We start from the raw sequence: 22,828 nt of genomic DNA on the forward strand, positions 1-22,828 counted from the left end.
CCCAGGCCGTGCCGGTGTGACGGGCCGGGGGCAGCAGCACCGTGACGAGGTCCCGGCCTCGCGGCTCGTTCCCCCCGCGGCGGCGGCCGGCGGCGGCGCTGCGGCCCGGCGGCGGCGGGCGGTGGGCGGGCCCACGCGCTCCCCGCCCCGCCCGAGCCGAGCCGAGCCGCCGCGGCCGGAGCCCGATGCCGGGAGCTGGGCGCTGAGGGCGGCCCCGACATGGGGATTCTCAGCATCACGGACCAGGTACGATCGCCGCGCCCGCCCCGCCGCCCCCGCGCCGCACCCGGCCGCGCCGCCACGCCAGCCCGGGGATGCGCGGCCTAGTGCGCGGCGCTGCCGCCTGCCCGCCCGCCCGCCACCGGGCCCGGCCCGGCCGCCGCCCCAGGCCGCGGCCCCCGGCCCGACGCCGCGCCGGGCAGCTCTCCCCGCTCCTCCCCGCTGCCCCCCGCCGCTCGGGCCCGCCGGGCCGCCCCCCGCTCCGCTCCGCCTGCCGGGACCCGCGCTCAGCAGCCGGGCCCGGCGGGGACGGGACCCCCGGCCCGGTAAGGGCAGGACCCCGGGGCGGGACCCCCCGGCCCAGGGAGCGCGGAGCCCCTGCCCCGGCAGCGGTGGGGCCCCCCGGAGAGGACCCCGGCCCAGCCGCGGTCCCTGCGCCTCCCGCTGGGCTGTGGGGCCGCCCCTGGGGTGCGGGGTGTCCCCGTCGGGTTCTGGGGACACTCCTGGGGTGCAGGGTGTGCCCAGCACGGTTTTGGGGCCACCTGTGTGCTGCAGGGTGTCCCCATCAGGTATTGGGGACGCTCCTGGGGTGCAGGGTGTTCCCGTTGAGTTTTGGAGACGTGCCAGGGGTGCAGCGTGTCCCTGGCGTGGTTTGGGGGACGCTCCTGGGGTGCGGGGTGTCCCCATCAGATATTGGGGACTCTGCAGGGGTGCAGGGGGTCTCTATCAGGTTTTGGGGCTGCCTGTGTGGTGCAGGGTGTCACCATCAGGTTTTGGGCCCACCCCAGGGGTGCAGGGTGTCCCCAACAGGTTTTGGGGACACTCCTGGGGTGCAGGGTGTCCCCGTTGGGTGTTGGGGACACTCCAGGGGTGCAGGGTGTCCTCAGCACCGTTTTGGGGACGCTCCTGGGGTGCAGGGTGTCCCTATCAGGTTTTGGTGCCACCTCTGGGGTGCAGGGTGTCCTTGTCAGGTTTTGGGCCCACCTCAGGGGTGCAGGGTGTCCCCGTCAGGTTTTGGGGACACTCCTGGGGTGCAGGGTGTCCCCAGCGCCGTTTTGGGGACACTCCTGGGGTGCAGGGTGTCCCCATCAGGTACTGGGGACGCTGCAGGGGTGCAGGGGGTCTCCATCAGGTTTTGGGGCTGCCCGTGCGGCGCAGGGTGTCCCCAGCATGGTTTTGGGGACACGCCAGGAGTGCAGGGTGTCCCCAGCACGGTTTTGGGGGTGCCCCTGGGGTGCAGGGTGTCTCCCACACCGGGTTTCAAGCCACCCTGGTCCCGCTGGCGCATTGCCCTCACCCAGCTCCCGGTCTGCCCGTCGCGGGGTCTCGCCTGGGACCCCCCGTCCCTGGGCAGCCCCGTCGCCTTCCCCCAGCCGGGTGCTCCTCCCGCTGCCCCTCGGGGCCCGGCTGCTCGGGCTCCACGTCCGTACCCCATCGCCGGAGCAGGGACCCCGGCATTGCCTTGGCTGCGGTGTCCGCTCTCCACCCGCCTTTACCCACCTCGGTTTCGGAGGTGGGGGCTGCTGGCCCCTCGACACCAAACGCTTACGCCTGCTCCGGCCCCGCTCCTGCGCTGTCGTTGGTACAGCGAGCGTGTAAGGCCCGGCGGGGTGGTGACGGGAGGGCTGAGGACGAGGGACTGAGCTGTGATTTAAATAGAACTTTTTTTTTTTTGGTAACCCAAACATTGAGCTTTCCCTGTGAATGGTGGGTGGGTGTGTCAGCCCCAGCACTGCTGCAAACCGCGCGCCACCGAAGGCTGCTCAGGGCATAATTATCGTCTGAGATTCTTTCCTTTTTTTTTTTTTAGAAAACCTTTTTTTTTTAATGTCTAACGAGTGATGCTGAGCCTGCTGCATTCCAGGGGAATGACTCATGCGTTGCCTCTGACCCGGGATGTGTTCCCCGCGTTTAACTGCTTTTACTTTGATGGTGGGGTGAGCAGACGAGCACGAGGTTGGCTGGGCAGCAGGGGCGAGGAGGGGTTGCCCTGAAAACGAAGCTCTGCCGCTCCTCTCCTCCGAGGGGCCCGGATAAGCGAGGCTCGCCGGTTCTGACCCTTAGATCCAGCCGTGGGTGCGTGGGCAGAGCTGGAGGGGGTGCGTGGGGCTCCCTCGGCGTCGCAGCAGCGGCGGCTCGGCCAGCCGGAGTGGGGCAGCGTCGGGTTTGGCAGCGATCATGGGGTGCCACGTGCTGAGCGGGCCCCGAGCGCCGCAGCCTCTGCCCCGAAGAACCTGCTGCGGGAAAGTGGCGTTTTCAGACCTGGGAAATGGGGTGCAGGTTCTCAGGCGATGCTCAGAGGTTGGGCAGCACCTCACCCACCGCCCTGCCCTGCCCTGGACGGCTCTGGCAGCTCAGGCCGTCGGTTCTGCAGCCCCCGGCGCCCGCTGGCTCCGTCACCTGGGCTGGGGCTCTGCTCCGGGTGTCACCGGTGTCTACAAGGGGACTTCTTGGAGGTGTGGGCAGCAGGAGACAGGAGCAGCTCCGGGCTGGGCTGGGCTTTGCCAGGCTGGGCTTTGCCAGGCTCTCTGCACCGTGGGTGTTTCTCAGAGGATGGGGGGTACCCACCCTTCTGCAGCAGAGCGTGAGGCATCGCCTGGCCGTGCCTTGGGAAACCTGATTCACCGCAAAGGCCTGTCTCGTACCAGGAGGCTTCAGCCAGTGCGGAGAGAGGTTTTTCTGTGGCCAAAGCCACGGGTGGCGGGAGCTGGACCGGCCTTCCCGTGCTGGGCTGTGCGTGGAGAGCTAAGCCATGCCACGGGCACGCTGCGGGTGGGCTGCGCCTCGGGCTGGGGAGGCGGGAGGCTTTTCCGATGATCCCTCGGTCTGTTCACCACCAAACAACCAAGAAAAGTACCTTTGCTGGCTTGAAAATTGGTCCCTGGTGCTGGCAGAGCCACAGATGTGAGGAAGCTGCCGGGCGCTGCTGCTGGGCCCGGCTCTGGCGCGGGGGGCTCGTTCCTGGAGCGGGGTCCTGCCCGGATCAGGGCGGTGTGAGCCCCTGACGTGCCGCTTCTCCTGCCTCTCGCGTCCTCCGCGTGGTGCCACCTTCACGACTTGCTTCTCTTTTTCTTCGTAGCCTCCTCTGGTCCAAGCCATCTTCAACCGCGATATAGAGGAGGTGCGGTCGCTGCTGAACCAGAAGGAGAACATTAATGTACTGGTGAGTGCTGCCCGGCCGCGCTCGCTCCCCGTCCTCCGCCCAGCTCTCCCCGTTTCCTTCCCTGCAGGGGGGTTCGTTAGCAGCGGGGAGGGCAGAGGCTCAGCGGGCGAGGTGTGGGTGCCGTCGAGGAGGGGCTTTTTTTGGTGAGGGTGGTCAGAGCTGGGCTTTCCAAACAAAGATTTATGGATTCTGCCCCCGTCTTGGCCACCATTTGCTGCTCAGCTTTATCCCGTTGCCTCGATCTTGCCGTCTGTAAAATGGGGCACGTGGAAGACCAGGACTCCTGCCCCTCCCCAGGAGATGGCGAGAGCCTCCTAAAGCTCTCGGCCGCGCGGTGTGTGGGAGGACTCGTCACGGGGGCTCGGCTTTGCCGCCTTGCCAAAGGCGACCCGAAACGGTTTGGTGTGAACGCAGCAGGTCTGCCTTGCGACGGGGTTGTTCCCCAGAGGGGAAGGAGGGTTTGAGCCGCTCAGCAAAGCTGAGTTCACCTCGCGAGCGTTAGGAGGGGTTTCCACTGCACGGTCTGTCCTCAGGTGGAGCGCGGGGACCAGGCTCCAGCGAGGGAAGGGCTGGAACCTGCCGGTGAGCGTTCCCGCCTGGCTCGTCAGCGTGCCTTCCCTTCATCTGGTTTACGAGCTTCCCGCTGACAAATCAGCGTCAGATGTGCAGATAAAGGCAGCATGCTGCGACGCCGGCCCCGGCTGCGCCAGCCCGGTGCCTGACACGGTGGCACAGTTGGACCGGTGCCGGGTCAGCAGTTCCAGCGCTTTCAGCCCAAAAGCTGGGCCGAGGTGTGAGCTCGAGGCAGGAGCGGCCCGTTCTGCATCACGTCTTGCTCTCTGCTGAGCTCTGGCACTAACCGGGTGCTCCCCTTCGCTTGGCTGAGCTCTTGGTCAGGGCGTTTGCCCGACCCAGCCTGCGAGCCGGGGCCGGTGCACGCCCCGATCCTCGCGGCATGAAGCCCCGAGGTCAAGGGCGGGCGCCGCGGACGCTGGCCGGTGTCCCGGGAAGGTGAGGGCGGCCCGTGTGCCAGCCAGGACAATCATATCTCAGCTCATTGCACAGGGAGAGCGTGGGGATTTTTTTCCATGACTGGTTCTGTTGGGGACCCGGCAGCTCTTCGTCCTCTCTTGTCAGGAGAGAGGGTTGGGATTGTTTTGCTGAGCTCTGGCGCAGCTGCTGAAGGAATAAAACCACAATTGTTAACACTTAATTTCCTTTTTGTGTGCAGGTTTAGAAATGTTGTTACTTGTTCGGTGACCTGCCAGCTGGGTTTCACTTTCACATCCTCCTGCCTGGTTGTGCCAGCACAAGTTGTTACCAGAAAAATAAAACCACCACCGCTTTGCAAACAGTTTTTAACCTAATGAAAAGCAATTACGTTCCCCCTCCCCAACACAAAATCTGGGGCTTGAAACGAGTTGTGCTCCTCTGGCTTTCTCCTTGTGTGCGTCCTGGCTTTGGTACAGGGCGTGTTCCCCCAGGAGAGCCCGAACCAAATGCCTGGAGGCAGAGGTTACCCAGGGCCCGGCCCTGAGCACACACAAGTGAAAGGTGTTTTTTCTTCGGCTGATCCCATCTAAGATGAGATCAGAGAGGGGCTTCTGCACCCTCCTGGCCTTCGGCAGCCGCAGGTCTGAGGCTGGTTTTGGGGCTGTCTGTGATTCTGGGTGTGTTTTATTGGCCGAGAGGATAAAAGTGCACAGGATGGGACGGGCTGTGCGCTGTCAGAGCGCGGCCAGTCCCTCACCCCGGGTCGCAGAGCACCCTGCGTGGTGCTGGGGCGGACTGGAGCGGAGGAGGGATTGCTCTGCGAGAGACCTCCCTGCCCTCGAAGCTCACGGGCGGCTTTTGTTCCTTACATCCCTGCTCAGGACCAAGAAAGACGAACGCCGCTGCATGCTGCTGCCTACATAGGAGATGTTGCAATCCTCGAGCTCCTCATACTGTCAGGTAAGGGCCAAGGCTCAGGGCGCTTGGCTCGAGCGCTGGCGCTGCCTTTGGGGCATCTTTCTGATCTCCTCTGGCCTTCGGGGTGCAGAGCAATAGGTTTTGGTCACCTTCCAAGCAACCATGTGCTCATGCTTAAGCCAGTGGGGTTGCAGCCAGGGGAAGGTTGGGAAACGCTGCCATAATCCTACAAGGTTTGTTCAGACAGGGCAGCGTCTTGGAACTGAAATAGCAGAGGTGGGAAGCAAGCCAGGAGGGGGATGCGTGCAGGGTGCTGGAGGAGGGTGTGGTGGAGATGCACGCCTCGGGGATGTGCAGAGCAGAGTTTCGCTTGCTGGTGGAGAGGGGTCAGCTGAGAAACAGGGGATTTTGCTCAGTGTTGGCTTGAAGCTGCCCTTCTTTCCCCTTCAGAGACGCTCGGCCCCGTGCCTGGGTCCTGTGCCCATGTGGCGCAGACGGGGAGTCTCCTCGTCTGCTGTTCACCAGTGCGACCTCGGGGCACCCTGGGCTTCCCAGCTGCTCGTGTGGGGCAACCCCGAGGCTGGTGTGATCCTGTGTGACCCTGGCAATGGGGAAATCCTTTGCTGAGGGCTTGTTAAACAGGACTGGGGACGTTCAGCTCTGTCTGCAGAGCTGCGATGCCCTTACGTGCCCCGCGTTGATTTTTTCATGCCTGTGTGTAGAGTTCTCAGCAGAGAAAGGCGAGGGCTGCGGGGGTCGTGGGACCTATGTGTCTAGCACGGACCTGGGGCTGGATGGCAGTAGCCTCTCATCTTTCCTTTCTGATGCAGAGATGCGGGGGGCAGCCGATCACCTCTCTGTCCCCTGACCCCTTCTTTTCTTCCTCCTCAGGTGCTAATGTCAACGCGAAGGACACGGTTTGGCTCACTCCATTGCACCGCGCTGCCGCTTCTCGTAACGAGGTGGGTTCCCCTTGGCTCTGTCTGCTCCTTGCGTGGGGTTGGTGGGCACTGATGGGAGGGGGGGACCGTGCTCCTCCTCCTCTTCTCCGTCTTGCCTGGTTTTGCCTGAGATGGGGGGGTCTCGTTAGAGCGGAGAGAGGACAAGCTCATAATTCAGAGGCTGAAAATGAGAGCTGGAAAAAAAATCTCCTTGGTTCCCTTCCCTCCATCGGTCAGGAGTCAGCACGTGGGTTTTCCCCACAGCATCCTCCTCCCCGCCATCCCCCCTCTCCCCAGGGCTTTGTCTAATCCAGCTTTACTTTTCTTTGAGGGGTGGTGGGGCTCTCAGGAGCCGATTCCCCAGCGGATCTTGTTGGAAGGATTTCCTGACGTTTAGCTTTCGTGGGCTTAACTTCATCCCACTTAACTTTGTCCTGTTTTGAGTTGCTGGAGAGCAACAAACTCTGTGGTCACGGTGGCTGGAGCCAGGGGATCAGAAGCCCTGACTCTGACGTGCAGGGCAAGCCCCCACACATCGGCTGGGTGCACGGATTCTTTTAATCGTGAGCAGACACGGGATGAAAACACATTAGCGTGAACCTCGACTCGAGGCGTTTGCTGTGGGCGTGTGTTCCTGTGGGCTGCTGAACCGCGGGAGCTCAGCGAGCCCAGGCTGCTCTGCTGTGCGCTCTGAAGCGCTGCTGGGCTGCGAACTTGAGCTTCTCTGCCTGGGCTCGGGTGTGCTGGAGAGTCACCTCCCTCGTCCCCTTCTTCCCCAGGGTGCTTGGCACAGGGCTGCGGCGGTGCCCTGCCTGCCCCGCTCCCCAGAGGAGCCGTCCCGAAATGCCCCTGTGCTTCACGGCTTTTCCTGCCGGGGTCGGTACCGGCTCGCAGAGCAGCGAGCCGCGGGGCTGGGGCCCTTGGGAGCCCGTGGGGCTGCAGCAAACAGCCTCTACCAACAAAAGGGGGAAATAATTGTCAGATACAGGTCAGCGGGGCACATTCGTCATCCCCCGGGCGCTTCGCACCTCGTGAGTCGTGGATGAACACGCGCTCTCAGTTACACCGTTGCTCGGGGTCTCTCCCGTGCCGGTATCCCCGTGCAGCCCCGTGTCCCAGCGGCACTCGGGTGGGATGAGCCCGGCTCGTTCGGGTCCCACACACCCAACTCCAGCCTGGAAGGAGCTGGCGCAGCCCAGGTGAGGGCTGGAGGGTTCGTGGAGGGAAGATTCCTCCCCCCTGCTCGTTCTTGGAGCCTCTCTCACCCTTTCTCTGTGGTAACGTGCTGAAACGCAGCCACGTGTGGGCTTCAGAACATCATCAGGGACACGAAAGCGAGTCCTTCCCTTTGACAGGGCGGGGAGAGCCGTGCGTGTGAGCGTGGAGCAGTTTCAGCTCAGCCCCCGGGGGCAGCTCTGGCTCTGGTGTGGGTCTGGGCAGCCCCGTGTGTGCTCAGAGCACGAGGTGGAGCGAGCTGCAGGTTCCCTCTGGGCTGGGGAGGGCTTCTGTGTGCTCCGGCCAGCTGGGTTAGAGCTCTGCTTCCCTCTGCTCCTGCCAGAAGGCACTTCACCTCCTCCTGAAGCACTCGGCGGACGTCAATGCCCGCGACAAGTATTGGCAAACGCCTCTGCATGTCGCCGCTGCCAACCGGGCCACCAAGTGCGTGGAGGCCATCATCCCCCTGCTGAGCACTGTCAACGTCGCGGACCGCACGGGCCGCACGGCGCTGCACCACGCCGTGCACAGCGGCCACCTCGAGGTAGGGGGCGCGGCTTCGGGCGCTGGAGGGGGCTGCGTGTGTCCCCCGTCCCGGGCCCGGGCGTCGCAGGCGGTGCGGGATGGCAGCCCTGCCTCTCTCACCGCTTCTCCCTGTCTAGATGGTGAACCTGCTGTTGAACAAAGGGGCCAGCCTGAGCACCTGCGACAAGAAGGACCGCCAGCCCATCCACTGGGCAGCTTTCCTCGGTAGGTTTTCCTCTCCCACGTTGTTTGCTGCCTGTGGATGCCCCTTGCAGGGTGGTGGGGCTCCCTGGAGGCCGCTCTGCCCAGGTTCCTGTTTCCTGGGGTCCCCTGGCTCTCACCGCTGTCTCCTGGACAGGGCATTTGGAAGTTCTGAAGCTGCTGGTGGCCCGGGGAGCTGATGTGATGTGTAAGGACAAGAAGGGCTACACCCTGCTGCACACCGCGGCGGCCAGCGGCCAGATCGAAGTCGTGCGTCACCTGCTGAGGCTGGGAGTCGAGGTGAGACCCCCGAGCAGGGCGGGCTCGGGTGCAGGCCGGTCTGGAGGCAGGAGCAGGAGAGGGTGCTGGGTGGTGGCAGCAGCCCTGGCTGGTTCTCGGCTGCCTTTTTTCCTTCCCGCACCCCCAAATCCTCTGGGGTTTGTTGCTCCCACAGATTGATGAACCAAATTCCTTCGGAAACACTGCACTTCACATTGCCTGTTACATGGGCCAAGATGCCGTGGCCAACGAGCTGGTCAATTACGGCGCCAACGTCAATCAGCCTAACGAGAAGGGCTTCACCCCTCTGCACTTTGCCGCCGTCTCCACCAATGGGGCCCTGTGCCTGGAGCTCCTCGTGAACAACGGGGCCGATGTCAACTTTCAGGTCTGGCAGCTTCGGGGTGGGGGGAGCGGGGACCCGCTGCCGGAGGGGGGAGCTCCGGGAGGGTGGCAGGAAGGCTGATGCGGTGTCGCTTCTGCTCCCCACAGAGTAAGGAAGGGAAGAGCCCTTTGCACATGGCTGCCATTCACGGACGGTTCACGCGTTCCCAGATCCTCATTCAGAATGGTGAGCGGCTTCTTCCTCCGGCCCTGGCTTCCCCCAGCCTTTTCTCGTGCTTCTCAGCACCTGCCTCCAGGACGTCCCTGTGTCTTTGCTCGGAGGGTTTAGGAGCTCTACAATTATCACTCAGATTCACTCTGTGCCCGTGGGGGCTGTTGCTGGTGGCCCTGTGCTGCTCGGGGGTGGCAGGGAGCCGTGTGTGCCCTCAAGGGCAGAAAAGTGTAGACCAGGGGAGTGAAATTCCAGCCAGGTCAGAGCTGCTGCGGCCAAAGAACGTTCCCACGGCCACGTCCAGCCTGAAAGACAATGTTGTGAGAGGGCAGACACCCCGGGGGTTCAGCTGGAGACCCCTGGGGCTGAAAGCATCCCCTCCCAGGGGAGAGGTCTGATGCCCTGGGCTTGCAGGATACAGGTGGGCTCTCGGCTCAGAGGGCAGTTTACAGTTCTGCATGATGCTGAGTGGACTCGAGTTACCAGCCGTGTCCCTGGATGGGGATGCAGCCGTCGGAACAGCTTGGGCTGCTGGGGACCAGAGCGCAGACCCGCTGGCAAAACACTTGACTTTTCCTTTCCAGGCAGTGAGATCGACTGCGCTGACAAATACGGCAATACCCCCCTCCACGTTGCTGCTAGATATGGCCACGAGCTGCTAATTAGTACTTTGATGACGAATGGTGCTGACACTGCAAGGTGAGGAAGGGCTCCTCCTCCCTTTCCCTGCCCTGGGCTGGGGGATGCAGAAGTGACCCCTCCTGACTCCCTTCTTGTCCCCTGGCAGGCGTGGGATCCACGACATGTTCCCTCTGCACTTAGCTGTTCTCTTTGGATTTTCAGACTGTTGTCGTAAGCTACTTTCCTCAGGTGAGTGGCTTGGCTGCCCCTCCTGTGGCGGGGGCACCTGGGTGACCCCCGAGCTCCCCCCTGACTCCCTGCCCCTCCTGCCACCCAGGTCAGTTGTACAGTATCGTCTCCTCGCTGAGCAACGAGCACGTGCTGTCTGCAGGCTTCGATATCAACACGCCTGACAACCTCGGGAGGACTTGCCTCCACGCTGCTGCTTCTGGAGGGTGAGCTGTGCGTGGGGGGTGGCTGCCTGCCCCCAGCCCAAACTGTAACCCTCCTCCTCCGCCTGTGACCTACAGTGCTTCCATTGGGACTGGGGGTCAGACCCCTGGGTGCCATTCCCAGCTCTGAGAGAGAGCGGAGACCTGGGTTTAGAGCAGGGAGGAAGATGGGAACCTTTTGGCCCTGTTCTGCCGCTCTGTGACTCAGCCAGGTCGCTCCCTCCGTGGCTGCTCACCCGTCTTTAAAACAGGGCTAAAACGCTCCCTTGGCCGGGGGCTCATAAAGGGCTCGCAAGCGGGCGCCTGAAGAGCAGCAGGGGTTTAGCTGGCTCATCTGCAACTGGGAGGAGTTTGCGTTCCTGCTGTGGTCTGATCGGTGTCTAACTCATCTCCCTGCCTCCCGTAGGAATGTTGAATGTCTTAATTTGCTGTTGAGCAGCGGTGCTGACTTGAGGAGGAGAGATAAATTCGGGAGGTGAGTGCGCTGTGGGCCTTGCAGGGGAGCAAGGGTGACTCCTCCAGCCCTGAAGCGGCTGGAGTGCGCTGAGCCTGCGTGTGGGTTGGGACGTTCCCAAGACCTTTGCTGCGTTTGGTGCCTAAAGCTGCTCCCTTCACCCCCTCTCACCCCAGGGGGTCTGGCTCTGGCTCTTCAGAAGTCACTGAGCCAGAGCAGGGCACAGCTCGGGGGGGTGGCTGGCCCCTGGGTCCTGCCTTGCTGCCAGGCGAGGTTCTCCATCTGGGACAGGCAGCGCTGCTGAGCCCCCTTCTCCTTTCCCCTTCCCAGGACTCCACTGCACTACGCAGCTGCCAACGGCAGCTACCAGTGTACGGTGACGCTGGTCACGGCAGGGGCCAGCATTAACGAGGCTGACTGTAAAGGCTGCACCCCCTTACACTATGCTGCTGCTTCGGACACGTACAGGAGGTGAGTGTCTCGTGGGCGCGCGCTCCTCGCTGCTGGGGCCGGGGATGATGGCACACTCTGCTGTTCCCTGGCCACCTCCCTGTGGCTGGTGCTCGGTGAAGAGGGGAGTGCTTCGAGGGGCGCGGGTAGGAGGGGGTAGTCAGCAAACTGATGCAGGTCTCTGACCTTTCAGAGCAGAGACTCATTCAGGAAACAGCCATGACACTGATGAGGAGCCACTGAAGGAGTCCCGGCTGAAGGAGGCATTCTTGTGAGTCCTGCCTGGCCGCTGTTTGGTGTTCACCCCTTCCCCGGGCCGCTGCACGCGCTCGCTAGAAACACCTCGCTTCTGCTTGCACTGAACGGAGCAGGGATGCCTTGGAGGAAACACCTGCTGAGCTGATTTGTGAGGCCACCCTGGCCATCGCTTCCTGGTCCCCACTTCCAGCGGGCTTTGCATGCGCGCCGTGTCTTGAGGGGATTAGTGCAGCACCTGCTCTGGGGTCAAAGCAGGGGGGTCCCCGCAAAGCTCTGCCTCTCACTCTCCCCTTTTTCTTCATCTCCCTCTTCTCTTGCTCGTTGCAGTTGTTTAGAGTTCCTGCTGGATAATGGTGCTGACCCATCCCTCCGGGACAAGCAGGGATATACCGCTGTCCACTATGCAGCTGCGTACGGCAACAGGCAGAACCTCGAGCTGGTGAGTGAGCCAGAGAAGACCCTCTGTGCTGCCAGGAGAGGGGGGGAACCCCCCCTGAGGAACGTCCCTGTGGTGTCCCGGTGTGGCTAAAGGACTGTGTGTGTTTGAGGCACTACGGTGTCAGGCTTTGCCCAGGAGGAAGGGAGATGGGTTTGATTAAAAAGCGTGGGGACTCCTGGGGAGCCGTCGTGCTGGGAACGCCGTGGAGGAGAGACCTGGGTCTGAGCGAGATGCCTGAGAGAAAGGAGCTTTGTTACCTGGCACAGGGGTAACTTGCTTAAACCCCTGGCAATAGAGCAAGGTTGGGCTTTTAAAATAAATCCTGAGGGCCTGTGCCAGGGAAGGGCTCTTGCGGCACAGACAGTGCCTTGCCCCTCTGAAACGCCTGCGTTACGGTGTAAGCTTGCAGCCACGTGGGCACAGGAACTCGTGAGAGCAGTGGGGAGGCTTCTGCGTAGCAGGGACTTGCTGTGGCTGTCTCTGCAGGGCCCACAGCCCGGATAAGGAAGGTCCCTTCCTGAAATTCAGACCATTCTGAAGCAGATGAGGAGGTTTTCTAACCCTCTGCAGCCTGGGAGCGGGCAGGGTGTCTGTCGAAGCCTCCGTGAGTCCAGGATCAGTTACGGTTTTGTGTTGTTGCTGTTGCAGCTCCTGGAAATGTCTTTTAACTGCCTGGAGGATGTGGAAAGCACCATTCCAGTCAGCCCTTTGCACTTAGCTGTGAGTACGGCTGGCCCAGCCCCGGGGTTGCGGAGGGTGCCTGGCTCCGTGCGGGGTTCGTGCCGTGTCCTGGAGAGGTGCCCGCTGCCGGGCAGCGCGGGCTGGGTCCCTGGAGCTGTGGGTGCTGAGCGGGGCAGAGCAGGAAAGGCACCGGCAGCTGGGGAGCGGCTCTCCCCACAGGCCATCGGTCAAAGTCCCTTTGATTTGTGTGTCAGCCTCTTGATCTCTTGAGGGCTTTCTGGCTGCCGCAGTTTGGAGCCACCTCCCTTGTCTGAGCGTGGGCAGGGGTGGGAGTGGGCGAGGGCTTTGTGTGGGACCCAGGTGCAAATGAGAGGCGATGGCTGGAGCGACCCAGGGAGCAAGAATTGTCCTGGGAGAGGGGGACTTCTGGGTGCAGCCTCTCCAGGCACCGCTCTGAAGTGGCCTGCTCTGTCCTCAGGCCTACAATGGTCACTGTGAAGCCCTGAAGACACTTGCCGAAACCCTCGTGAACCTCGACGTGCGGGACCACAAGGGGCGGACGGCGCTGTACCTCGCCACGGAGAGAGGCTCCACGGAGTGCGTGGAGGTGCTCACCAGCCACGGCGCGTCCGCCCTGGTGAAGGAGAGGAAGAGGAAGTGGACCCCTCTCCATGCTGCAGGTGACGGGGGGCAGATGGGGCTGAGGGAGGTCGGTGTCCGCTGCTGCCGAGGGCTCACGGTGCTGCTGTTTGGGGCGAGGGAAGGGGCTGTGGTTTGGGATGATGCTTAGAGGCAGGATGGGGCCGGTGCAGCCTGCTGGGATGTGCCAGCAGAAGCTGAGGGTCCAAGGGGCTCAGCAGCGGGTGGGAGGGAAGACACCAGCAGCTCCTGCACACATGTCTTCAGCTCAGCCTGCGCACGTGCTAATCAGTCCTGTAGCTTAGCAGCCACGTAACGAGTTTGCTCGGCCACGAGCACGAGCCCCTTCCTTTGGTTTGTGGTGGTGGGTGGAAGGAGGGGACCCGCCTGTACCTGCGTGTGACTCCTTTCCTCGTGCGTCGTCTGCAGCTGCCAACGGGAACACGGATTCCCTGCACCTCCTGATAGACAGCGGGGAGCGGGCAGACATCACCGACGTCATGGACATCCACGGCCAGTGAGTTTGCCCAGATGTTTCTCTTGGGATCTGTGGGGCACGGGGTCAGCCCCGTGCCGGGTGGCTGGGGCAGAGGAGAGGGGGCAATACTGAACCCAGCTGATTTCCAAGCCCGCTCCTCCCCGCTGCCTCTCCCCGCAGGACCCCGCTGATGCTGGCGATCATGAACGGCCACGTTGACTGTGTCCATCTCCTGCTGGAGAAGGGATCCACGGCCGACGCGGCAGACAAGAGGGGAAGGACCGCCCTGCACCGAGGGGTGAGTGCGTCCCTGGAGCCCTGCAGCTTCTGCTTGTCCTCCTGAGCGGGGGCTGCTTGGAGAACAAGCAGGTGGTTTCTTTTGTTGCAAGAGTCCTGAGTGACAGAGCCCATTTTCCCTTCCTGAGAAGGAAGCTGTGGAAGAAGGGGGTGGTTCTGTTGTTGAAGGGTGAGCTCTGACCTCCTGGTCCTCTGCCCTGCCAGGCGGTGACGGGCTGTGAGGACTGCCTGGCTGCGCTGCTGGACCACGATGCCTTCGTTCTGTGTCGGGATTTCAAAGGCCGGACCCCGATCCACTTTGCGTCGGCGTGCGGGCACTTAGAAATCCTGAGGACCCTGCTGCAGGCAGCCCTCTCTACTGACCCTCTGGACTCTGTGGTGGACTACAGCGGCTACTCACCGATGCACTGGGCTTCATACAGTGGTAAGGACCTGGGCTGGGCCCCTGCCCGCCCCTGCTCCGCGCTGGCTATTGATGGGGAGGAGGGAGCCAGGAGGAGCCAGGTTGTCCCTCTGTCCCCCACTGCTCTGGGAGCCGTCAGCCCAGCAGTGAGTTCAGCCTGCTGGAAAGGATGGCACAAGTCTGGGAGGGAGGCAGGGAGATTTTCTGCCCATGCCAAGCTGCTTAAAAAAGGAATGAAATATGAAAACAGCCATTATAGAACAGCTGAGGCTGCTTCCTCCAGCACTGCTGGATTTATAGGATTACTTGGCCGTCACCCTGGCTGCGGGGAGTGGTGGGACTGACACGGCAACGGGAAGGGGTGTCTCGGCGTTCCAGAGGGAAGCTAGCAATGCTAGAAACCTCCTGAAGTGCAGCAGCTTTGCTGCCAGAGGGGAAACAAAGCCGCTGCCTCTGTGCTGGGGAAGGGGTTTGGGCACTTTGGTGCAGCTGGTCCCGGGCAGCCTCTGGGGCCTCCGGCTCTTTGGATGTGGGGAGAACCAGAGGGGCCTTCGGTCCCCTCTTGCCTGTTATGGGTGAGGAACCGCAGGCTGGGTGCTGGTGTGATTCTGTCCCTCTCTCCTCTCAGGGCATGAAGATTGTCTTGAATTGTTACTTGAACACAATCCGTTTGCATACCTAGAAGGAAACCCCTTTACTCCATTGCACTGTGCAGTGTAAGTGGCGTCTGGGACCTGCCCGGGGCTCTTCCCAGCCGGGTGCTGTGGGAGAGGGGATGCGTGGGCTGAGTGGAGGAGCTCCAGACCCTGCCCGTCGTGCCAAGGGCTCTTTCCTGGGCGGCAGCAGCTCCTCGGGGTGGTACCAGCTGCTCCCCCCAGCTCCACGGTGGCAGGGAGGCAGTGGCTGGACTGCTGGAGGCCCTCAGGGGGGATGAGCTCTGGAGGGACAAGGGAGGTGGAGGCATTGCCACGTTCTGCCTGGGGTGGGCCTGGTGCGTCCCTGGGACCCGCAGCAGCAGAGGGATGGGCAGGGCTGTTCTCTGGCGTGGTGCTGGGTTTCCTTGAGAAGGGAAAAGGGGTGTTTTACCCTAAACAACTCCAGACCAGCTGCTGTTTGCATCCGAGCCCCAGGAATGTGCTGCTCCCTCCCACTGCAGACATTCTCGTGCTGCTTAGTCCTGTTCTAACTTTCCTTCTCGTCCCCCCTGCAGAATTAACAACCAGGACGGCACTGCGGAAATGCTGGTGGAAGCATTAGGTGCCAAGATTGTTAATAGCAGAGATGCCAAAGGAAGGTGAGCGCAGACTCATCCCTCTCTTGTCCCCTGGTGCTGCTGGGTGGTGGCTGCGACTCCCGCAGTGGTTTCCACGTGACTTCCCGTGGCACAAAGGGTCTCCAAACGTGTCTGTAGGCCTGGGCAGTCCTGCTGGGGTTGGTGCTGTGCCCTCCTCTTTACCCGCTCTCTCGTCTTCCCAGGACACCCCTTCACGCTGCTGCCTTTGCAGACAACACCCATGGTTTACAGCTGCTCCTGCGCCACCAAGCCGAGGTGGACACGACTGACAAGCTGGGGAGGACTCCCCTCATGGTGGCTTCTGAGAACGGGCACACCGCAGCAGTCGGTACGTGGCTGTACGGCGTGTGAGCCTCCCCGGGCCTCCTCCTCCGTCCCACGGGAGCCGGGCTGTCCCCATCCTTGTAGGCACGCTGGGACAGCTGCCCCTCTCCCCCGTCCCACGCTGCTGGGCTCTGTGCTGCTGCCTCCCCACAGCAGCTGTCCCTCCTCCTTTCAGAGTTCCTGCTGTACCAAGCAAAAGCAAATATAACTGTGCTGGATGTCAACAAGAACACAGCTCTTCACCTGGCCTGCAGCAAGGTAGGGAGCCGGCCGCTCGCTGCCGTGAGTGCGGTCACCGTCACCTTCAGCCTTGCCACCTTCATGAGAGGGCTTGCACGCCTGCTTCTGCCCCGCCAGAGCAGGGGCGAGGGCCCTGGGCTTGCCCGACCTGCCTGCTTGCCTGTCTTAACCCGTCCGGATGCTCCTGAGTCAGTTCTGAGCAGCTCAGGTCATGGCACAGCCCTGTCCGTGTTGTTCCTGGGGACCCCCTCTCTGAGCTGGGTGTGCTCCCCGGGACGTGGTGGGAGCAGGGGGCTTGTGATCAGCAAAGGAGATGCAGCGGAGACAGAGGGGCAGCAGCTTGTCTTCTCAGGCCCTGCCCCAGTGGCGAGCTGTGGTAGAAGGTCGGGTTTAGGGAGCGTTTCCCTATCCCAGGGGATCCCGTTCCACTTGGGCGGCACCGGGTCCCCTCCGCTGCCCCTGCCTCCCTGCTCGGGCCCTCTGAGCAGCCTGCTCTCCTTTCCAGGGTCATGAAAAGTGTGCCTTGTTGATCCTGGGGGAAACCCAAGACCTTGGCCTTATCAATGCAAGTAACAGTGCTCTGCAGATGTGAGTATTTGGACAGCTGGCGCCGGTGGGGACGAACGGGGCTTTGCTGGGTGGGGGGGGTGGTAGGAGCCCTGCTCCTGAAGGTGGCGGCTCCACTGCCGGGTTAACGCTGCCCTCCCCTCTCCCCCCAGGCCGCTCCACATCGCCGCTCGCAACGGGCTGGCCTCCGTCGTCCAGGCCCTGCTCAGCCGAGGGGCCACCGTGCTGGCTGTGGATGAAGAAGGTGCGTGTTCCTCGCGGGTGCCGGGGGGGGTCAGCACGGTGTCCCTGGGGGAAGCGCTCAGCCGGGATCAGAAGGATTTTGTGTCCTTCCCGTGGCTGAGCAGCGCATTCTCAGCTCGTGGCGTCGCAGGAGCCACCTGGGTGGGGACGTTTGCACCCTGCCATCCCCTGTAAAAGCATTTCCAGGTCCTGCAGGTGTTTGAAATGTACTTTACCCCCCGTGCATGGGGGAGGGCCGTCTGGCTCTCCTGCCCGTTGCAGGCGGGCACAAAACCAGCCCAGCCTGAGCCAGCAGCGAGCTGTTGACTCACTTGCAAGTTGGCAGAAACTGGTTGTTGTGGCCAGAAGCTCTTTTCTCCCAGCAGATTTCTTGCTCTGCTGGAATACCTTTAAGTTGTGAAAAATACCATTGCGTCTGCCGCGCTGCCAGGGCTTCTGAGGCTTTTCATTCGTCTCCCGCGGATCCTGGCACAGCTCAAAGCGGTTGCTGCCATCGCAGGGGTTGCTGGTGCCCAGAAGCAGGAAGGGGCTGCCCAGGGAGGTGGTGGAGTCACCATCTCTGGAGGGGTTTAAGACAAGACTGGACATGGCACTTAGTGCCCTGGTCTGGTTGACATGGTGGTGTCAGGGCCATGGTTGGACTCGATGAGCCCAGAGGGCTCCTCCAACCTCAGTGATTCTGGGATTCTGTGTGTCTTGAGATAAAGAATGTCTGGACATTTTTGTCTGTAGGATGTAGGACATCTGTAGATGTCCTGGCCCCTCGATGCAGGGCTGAAAGCGGCCCCGGTCAAAGCGTCCCCCGGGGAAGGCGCCCGCCGGGGCAGTCCCTCACCCCCGGCTTTGTTCTAGGTCATACCCCAGCCTTGGCGTGTGCCCCCAACAAGGACGTCGCCGACTGCCTGGCACTTATCCTCTCCACCATGAAGCCTTTCCCACCTAAAGACGCCATCAGCTCGTTCAGCTTCAACCTCCTCAAGAACTGCGGCATCGCGGCCAAGACGGCCGCCTGCGGGGCCCTGCCCAACGGCAGCGCCTGCCCCTACGGCAAGGACCGGCCCAGCGCCATCGGCCTGGACGGCTGTTACTCGGAGTAGCTTAAACTATGGGTGACCTAATATCTTATTATATTTATTTAGAAATTCTATAAATATAGGGCACTTTAAAGGAGAACAAGACTGGGCAGGCCTTCTAGCATGGCCGGATAGGCCAAGAGTTCAGAGCTTCCTCTTCTCGCTGGGTCGCCAGCGCGGTGCCAAAGCTGTTAATTGGTTTAACGAGCAGCTGGCAGCGCCGTTCCCCTCCCCTGCCCCTTCCCCATCCTCTCGCACCCCTCCGGCGGCACGGCCCGAGGTGGGTGCCGTGGGCTTAGGGCTTCACCCGGCCGAGCCGAGGCAGGTGCCGCCATCCGCCGGCCCACGGACGGGAAGGGGGGTTTGTCCCCCAGCTTTTGGGGTGGGTTGAAGTCGGTCCTGGTGTTTCCCAGCCCCCGGGACGCCCCCGGGGCTGCCCCGAGCCCTCGCTGCGGCCGGCCGGGACGGGGAAGCCTGAACTCTTGGTGGGACGGGGGGGGTGGGAGTCGCTGGGAACTGGCTGGTCTCGCAAGCGCTGGGGTGGGCGTTGGCTCCCGGCCAAGTGCCACTGTCACTGCTCCTCTGCAACCGCTTCCTCCCCTCACGCTCCTCCTTCGATTCCAATACAGACACTTGAATCAAGATCTACTGTACCTGGGACACTAAAATACCCTGTTGGCAGCTGTCGTGTATATGCAAAAACGGGTGCTGCTGCCCAACCCCGCGCGGGCCGGCCGCGGCTGCGCTGCTGGAGCCTCCCCCCACACAGGCACTTTAGGGATTCTGTTGGTTCCTTGTTGGTTGTTTTTTCTTTTTCTTGGCAAAATATCGGATCCTAAGAAACGATTCTTTGAATTTTCATTCTGTTTTGCATGGCCGTTCCCATGCGAGAGTCAGTGTTGTTTTTTTTTTTAAAAAAGAAAAAAAGATATTTATAAAGAGATGAGCATTTACCTTTAAAAAAACAACAAAAACCATAAAAAAAAGCTCTGAAAGTTTTAGCCTTTTAATAAGGAAAAAAAATGCACTTCAAAGTCCTTATTCACAACCCTGAGTAAGTCTGTGTTTGTTTTTCTAGTGCAGCATCTTGGCAGGTTTAGTAGCGTGCGTGTACGTGGGATCGTCAGGTTTTGTTTTGGGATTTCTTTCTTTTTTTTTTTAATTTTAGCAATCATATTTATAATGCAGGTTTGAAGCATTTGAGAATATTGCACTGGGTTTTTTTCTGTTGTTTTTTTTTTTCCTTCTGGATTACTGTACCAGCACCACGTGCAAACACCAGTCCCCCCCCTCCATAGCACGAGTCTGTCCAAAGCCAAAGACTGGGATGCAGAGAACGGGCCGAGGGGCAGCGAGCGTTTCGGGAACCATCTTCTGCCCCGACCGCTCCCTCCGCAGCCTCACCAACAGCGGGGAGCCCGTGGCCACCCCGGGGGGGTCCCAGCGCGATCCCTCTGGGGTGGGAGCGGGGAGAAAGGGATCCCCCCCCTCTCCTGCCACCTCCTCTTTGCCGGTGAGACCACGGTGGGACCGCGCGAGCCTCGCGCTGCGGCTCTTCTGCCCGGCGTTTCAGAGAGAAAGAAGCATTTCTGTAACCAAAATAGGGTATTACGTCCTTTTTGTTAGTATTTTTATTTTTAAAACAGTTTCTAGATGAAGGTGGCTCCTGTCAGGGCGGTGCTTGCCGGGTGTCGGGTGTGTGGAGCTGGAGCCGGCCGTTCCCGGCGGGCGCGGTGCTGCTGGCCGCCCGCGGGGACGGGCCCCTCGCACTGTTTCTTTCTTTTACCAAAGCCAAACTCTTAGAACCAAATACGAAGTTTCAGTCTTGGCCTTTGGGTGAGAAGCACATTGTTCTTCATGTTTCACGTAGGATTTTTTTCCCCGGAGGGGAACGGGGTCGGGGACATCCCGTTGCTCTCGCTCGGCGCCCGCTCGCTGCCGGAGCTCGCTCTCCCCGTCCCGGTACCGACTCGCACTTCCTTCAGCAAAGCACTCGAGACGTGTCCCCTCGGCGAGGTCCCGGAGCAGGAGCGTGGTCGGGCAGGGCTCAGGGCTCCTCCGGAGGGACCCCCCGTCCCAGACCACGTGCCCCCTCCGCCCCGCTCCTGGTCCAGGGCCCCGGCCGGTCGCGTCTCCCCCTCCCCGCTCCCCTCCAACCCTATAGCTTGAAAGAAAGTGTTAACCTTTCTGCACCGAATACCTCAGTTCGGAACCAGAATAAACTCACGAAACTTGAATTAAAAGATCCTTTTTGAAGATCCTTTTCAGTATTCTACAGAGGAGAACTGGAAAAAGAGACTTGTTTACATTGCTGTCGAGTCCGCACTTGCCTCTTGCAGCTCTTTCCCTTTTCGGGAGGAATTTAGGCATCACTTTATCTCTCCTTCTCGCTGCTGGCCCTCGCCCTCCCCGCAGGGCAGGAAAATGGGTCCAAAGTCCTGAGCCGTCGTCTTCAAGGGCTAAAGTACTTTTCCAGGCACGCGGAGGGGCCGAGCCGCCCCGCAGCGACTCCCCGGGACGGAGCCGGGCTCGGAGCGGGGCAGACCCCGGGGCTGGGGAGGGCTCGGGGGGGACGCGGCCGTGCCCCGCGCCCTGGTCCTCGATGCCGACGGCGTTGGCGTCGCTGCCGGGGCTCCAGCACTGGCTCACTTGAACGCGGCTTTTCCCTGTAGCCGGGCTGGGAGCGCTCGTGGAGCACACGGAGAAATGCTGCTTTTCCTTCACCCCCCCCTTATTTTTTGGAGTGTTGTTGTGGTTTTCAGTTTCTTTGTCCAGAGAAGAAAACCGCTCTCTCTTGGCCTTGTTTGCGCCGCGTTCCCTCCCGCTCCGCACGACGACGAGACAATCAATGTGATCTCTGTAAGGGCTTCTCCACTTCTTCTCTGCAGCACCGCGCTCTGTGTGCGCTTTGCTCTTAGCCAGGATCTTTTTCTCCCCTCCCCTCGTGTCTTATGAAAAAATAATAATAATAATAATAATGATGGAGGGAAACGAGGTTTCAGCAGCGCATCCGCGGTCCGGGAGCACACGGGAGGCAACTCGGGGTGGGGTGGGGAGGGGGACGCGCGGCCCGTGCGCGCCCCAGTCTTGTTCTCCTTTAACGCTGTATCGTATCCATTTGACAGCACAGCTTGACAATTTAAGTAATAATCAAAGTGTTTGGTAATAATGCATTATTTTGCTAAACGAGATTTGTGATGGTTTCCCTAGTGCATTGTAAAGAGGGATGGAGGGAAACTTCCGCTGCCCTGCCCGCCCCCCGGCCCCTCGCGGGGCCCCCCCAGACCGCCCGTCCCTCGATGCCAAAGTTGGACCATCCCCCTCCGCATCCCGCCGGCGCCCACCCCCCCTCGCTGCAGCTCTCACCAAGCAGCGACTTTTCCAGCTTCCCCCCTCAAAGCTACTTAAAAACTAAACCTCTGGGTTTGGAGCGCGCAGGCCCCGGCCCCCCCCTGCCCCCCGCTGCCCCCTCCCCACAACACGGAAGTTTCTCTCCGCCCCCTTGGTCCAAAGCACTTGCTTCAAGTAATAAGCACTTTTGTTAAAGCATGAGTCTGGATTCCCTTTAGCATCCCACGGGATAGAGAGCAGCGAGAGCGGAAGGGATAAGAGAGTGTCTTTGGGTTTATTTTTTCATTTTTAATTTAAAAAAAAAAAAAAAAAAAAAGTTTGTTTCTAGGGAATGACTGAACAAAGGGAAGGTGTGTTCTGAAAGACAAAAAAATAACACAACAGCACAAATACATTTCAACTCGAAAGGTGTATTTGCACTGCCATTGCCAGAGAACGGGGCCGCCGGCCCCGCGGCCCCCGAGCCATAGACCCTGCTGACAAGCCCTGAATGTAACGGCCGGGGGGCTCGGCCCCGCCGCGGCACCGCGACAACCTGGGGAGGGTGAGGACGGTCGGGGTTCCCTTGTTGTTGCTGTTCCCGAGCTGCTGGCAATTTGAAATGGTTTTTTTCCAGTAGGAAAATGTTTCCCCCTCTCCCGTCCCCGCTCCCCCTCTGCCCCAGCAGCTCCCTCCACCAAAAGCGAGATGCAGACGAGTAAGTCCCCAGCCCCGTCAGCCCCATCCCGGGGCTGGAATCCGGCAGATATAAAAGTAGCACTAAAAACAAAGCAAAAACTCCAAAAAAGAATGGAACAAGTTTTTTTTTTTCCTGTCTGTTTCCTTTGAGCGTGGTGGCGGTTCTGCTGCTGCCCCGGGGTCCCCCCGCAGCGGGGTGACGCGTTAGTGCGACACGAGTGACAAACCAAAACCAAGAACAACCCGCAAAGACCCAAGAAACAACCTTTTTCTTTGTTTTTCTTCTGTTGTCCGGCGGGACGGGCCCGGGGAGCTGCCCCCGCTCCCCCCCAGCTCCACCCCGAGAGGCCCCGCGTCCCCCCGCCGCCACAGGGACCACAAACGGGGGGACCCCGCGGTCCCCCCAGTCGTGAATGTCAGGGTCGGACCCGTGCAGACCGTCAGCCCACGCTCACCTTTGCCTTCAGTGAGAAACCAAAGGACCCCCCGCGCCCTTCCAGCTGCTGGCACGGACCCGCGGAGTCGGGGTTTGGGTTTTTTTTTCTTTTTCTTTCCTTTTTTTCCCTCCTTTTCTTTGTTTCTTTGTTTTTCTCCGAGGACGCGAGGAGCTGTTCAAACCTCTTCTCCTGGCTGAGTTTTTCTGGGCTCAGCGGTGCTGGGTGCGTTTGAAAGGAGGGAAAAAAAAAAAAACCCCAATAAACCCCGAGGAAGCGGAGCCTCGTGTGAAGCATCGGCGGGAGCTGCGGGGAGGCGGAGGGTAACGTATGGCCGGGGCGAGGGAGCGGCCGGGGGCCCTTTGGTTCAACTCCAACCCTCGGAGTCGGGGCGTGAGGCTGGACGGGGACGGAGCCCCCGAGGGCTGGGCGAGGGGGACGC

At 61.2% G+C, this 22,828-nt stretch overlaps 1 protein-coding gene across 1 annotated transcript; it reads left to right on the forward strand.

The window, feature by feature from the left end:
- Positions 1 to 139: 139 nt before the first annotated feature.
- On the forward strand, positions 140 to 22,626 carry ANKRD52 (ankyrin repeat domain 52). Its single transcript, XM_068410302.1, has 28 exons — positions 140 to 246; positions 3,299 to 3,382; positions 5,257 to 5,335; positions 6,185 to 6,255; positions 7,793 to 7,993; positions 8,112 to 8,199; positions 8,333 to 8,475; positions 8,630 to 8,842; positions 8,947 to 9,025; positions 9,595 to 9,709; positions 9,798 to 9,880; positions 9,969 to 10,086; positions 10,490 to 10,558; positions 10,868 to 11,008; positions 11,181 to 11,258; positions 11,573 to 11,684; positions 12,333 to 12,404; positions 12,844 to 13,045; positions 13,434 to 13,521; positions 13,663 to 13,780; positions 13,984 to 14,203; positions 14,811 to 14,898; positions 15,393 to 15,476; positions 15,659 to 15,804; positions 15,976 to 16,058; positions 16,546 to 16,628; positions 16,760 to 16,851; positions 17,703 to 22,626. The coding sequence occupies exons 1-28, from the start codon at positions 220 to 222 to the stop codon at positions 17,945 to 17,947; spliced, it is 3,222 nt and encodes a 1,073-aa protein (XP_068266403.1). The 5' UTR covers positions 140 to 219; the 3' UTR covers positions 17,948 to 22,626.
- Positions 22,627 to 22,828: the final 202 nt, after the last annotated feature.

This window comes from Nyctibius grandis, chromosome 11, assembly GCF_013368605.1.
Source record: "Nyctibius grandis isolate bNycGra1 chromosome 11, bNycGra1.pri, whole genome shotgun sequence".
Taxonomy (NCBI): domain Eukaryota; kingdom Metazoa; phylum Chordata; class Aves; order Nyctibiiformes; family Nyctibiidae; genus Nyctibius; species Nyctibius grandis.